The sequence below is a fragment of the Sapajus apella genome, unplaced genomic scaffold (genome assembly GCF_009761245.1).
Source record: "Sapajus apella isolate SASKATOON/1434 unplaced genomic scaffold, GSC_monkey_1.0 scaffold1228, whole genome shotgun sequence".
Classification (NCBI taxonomy): domain Eukaryota; kingdom Metazoa; phylum Chordata; class Mammalia; order Primates; family Cebidae; genus Sapajus; species Sapajus apella.
The window spans coordinates 13419-14637 of record NW_022438154.1 but is presented as its reverse complement, the minus strand read 5'-3'; the positions used below and the strand labels follow the sequence as shown (position 1 = coordinate 14637).

Here is a 1219-nt window from a genome sequence, read left to right as displayed (position 1 = left end):
ATGTTATGAGAACCACTTTTACAATGGGGATTGCAAACTCAGCTAAATCTCTTAATAGTAACCAGTTGGAGGTCAGGAAGAGATTCTTATAAATAAGAGAAAATTTTGGAGAAACACACTCATTCCCAAAATAACACATTCTCATATTAACGTCTAGAAATGGTTCAAGTTGCCCCTGAGGCATTCAAATGTGGGTTCAAAATGACATGTGTCCTGGGTAAGTCTGTTACCCAATGGAGGAAGCTCTGTCAACACAAAGTTCAGGGATGTGTTGGGGACACATGGCTTCTCACAGGATTATGGCTTGAACCCTCAGCTTCTACAATTGTATCGTCCATGTGTCATCTATTTGTTCTTTCTCATACTGAGTCAGGAATTGGACTATTAAAGAGCATCCTTCATAAATATGCAAATAACTGAGGTGAATATAGAGATCTCTGTGCCTGAGAGCATCACCCAACAACCACACCCCTCCTCGAGAGAAGCCTCTGGAGCACAGCTCCTCACCATGGACTGGACCTGGAGGATCCTCTTCTTGGTGGCAGCAGCAACAGGTAAGGGGCTCCCCAGTCCCTGGGCTGAGGGAGAAACCAGGCCAGTCAAGCGAGATTTCACCCACTCCTGTCTCTTCTCCACAGGTGCCCACTCCCAGGTGCAGCTGGTGCAATCTGGGGCTGAGGTGAAGAAGCCTGGGGCGTCAGTGAAGGTCTCCTGCAAGGCTTCTGGATACACCTTTACCAGCTACAATATGCACTGGCTGCGACAGGCCCCTGGACAAGAGCTTGAGTGGATGGGATGGATCTACCCTGGTAGTGGTGGCACAAACTATGCGCAGAAGTTCCAGGGCAGAGGCACCATGACCAGGGACACATCCACGAGCACAGCCTACATGGAGCTGAGCAGCCTGAGATCTGAGGATACAGCCGTGTATTACTGTTAGAAAGCCACACAGAGTGAAAACCACATCCTGAGAGTGTCAGAAACCCCAGGGAGTAGGCAGTGGCACTGAATTTGAGATTACAGTGTTTAAAGCTGTTTAGAAAATGGGCTAAGCAATTGAGGAACATGAGAAACAGAAACATGTATGCACACTATATAGGAAATATTTCTTTCAAAGGTGGCTGCATATGCAAGATTGTCAGAATGGTAAAGGCAACAATCAAACAAGCTGACGGAAAGTTTCCCATGGAGACTTTGTGCAGACGTAAGTTTTAAAATC

At 46.8% G+C, this 1219-nt stretch overlaps 1 gene segment (V, D, J or C); it reads left to right on the top strand.

Annotated features, from left to right (window-relative positions):
- Window positions 1–441: 441 nt before the first annotated feature.
- Window positions 442–940, top strand: LOC116546691. The segment is given in 2 exon segments: window positions 442–554; window positions 639–940. Coding segments are annotated over 2 exon segments (348 nt in total).
- The last annotated feature ends 279 nt before the right edge of the window (window positions 941–1219 follow it).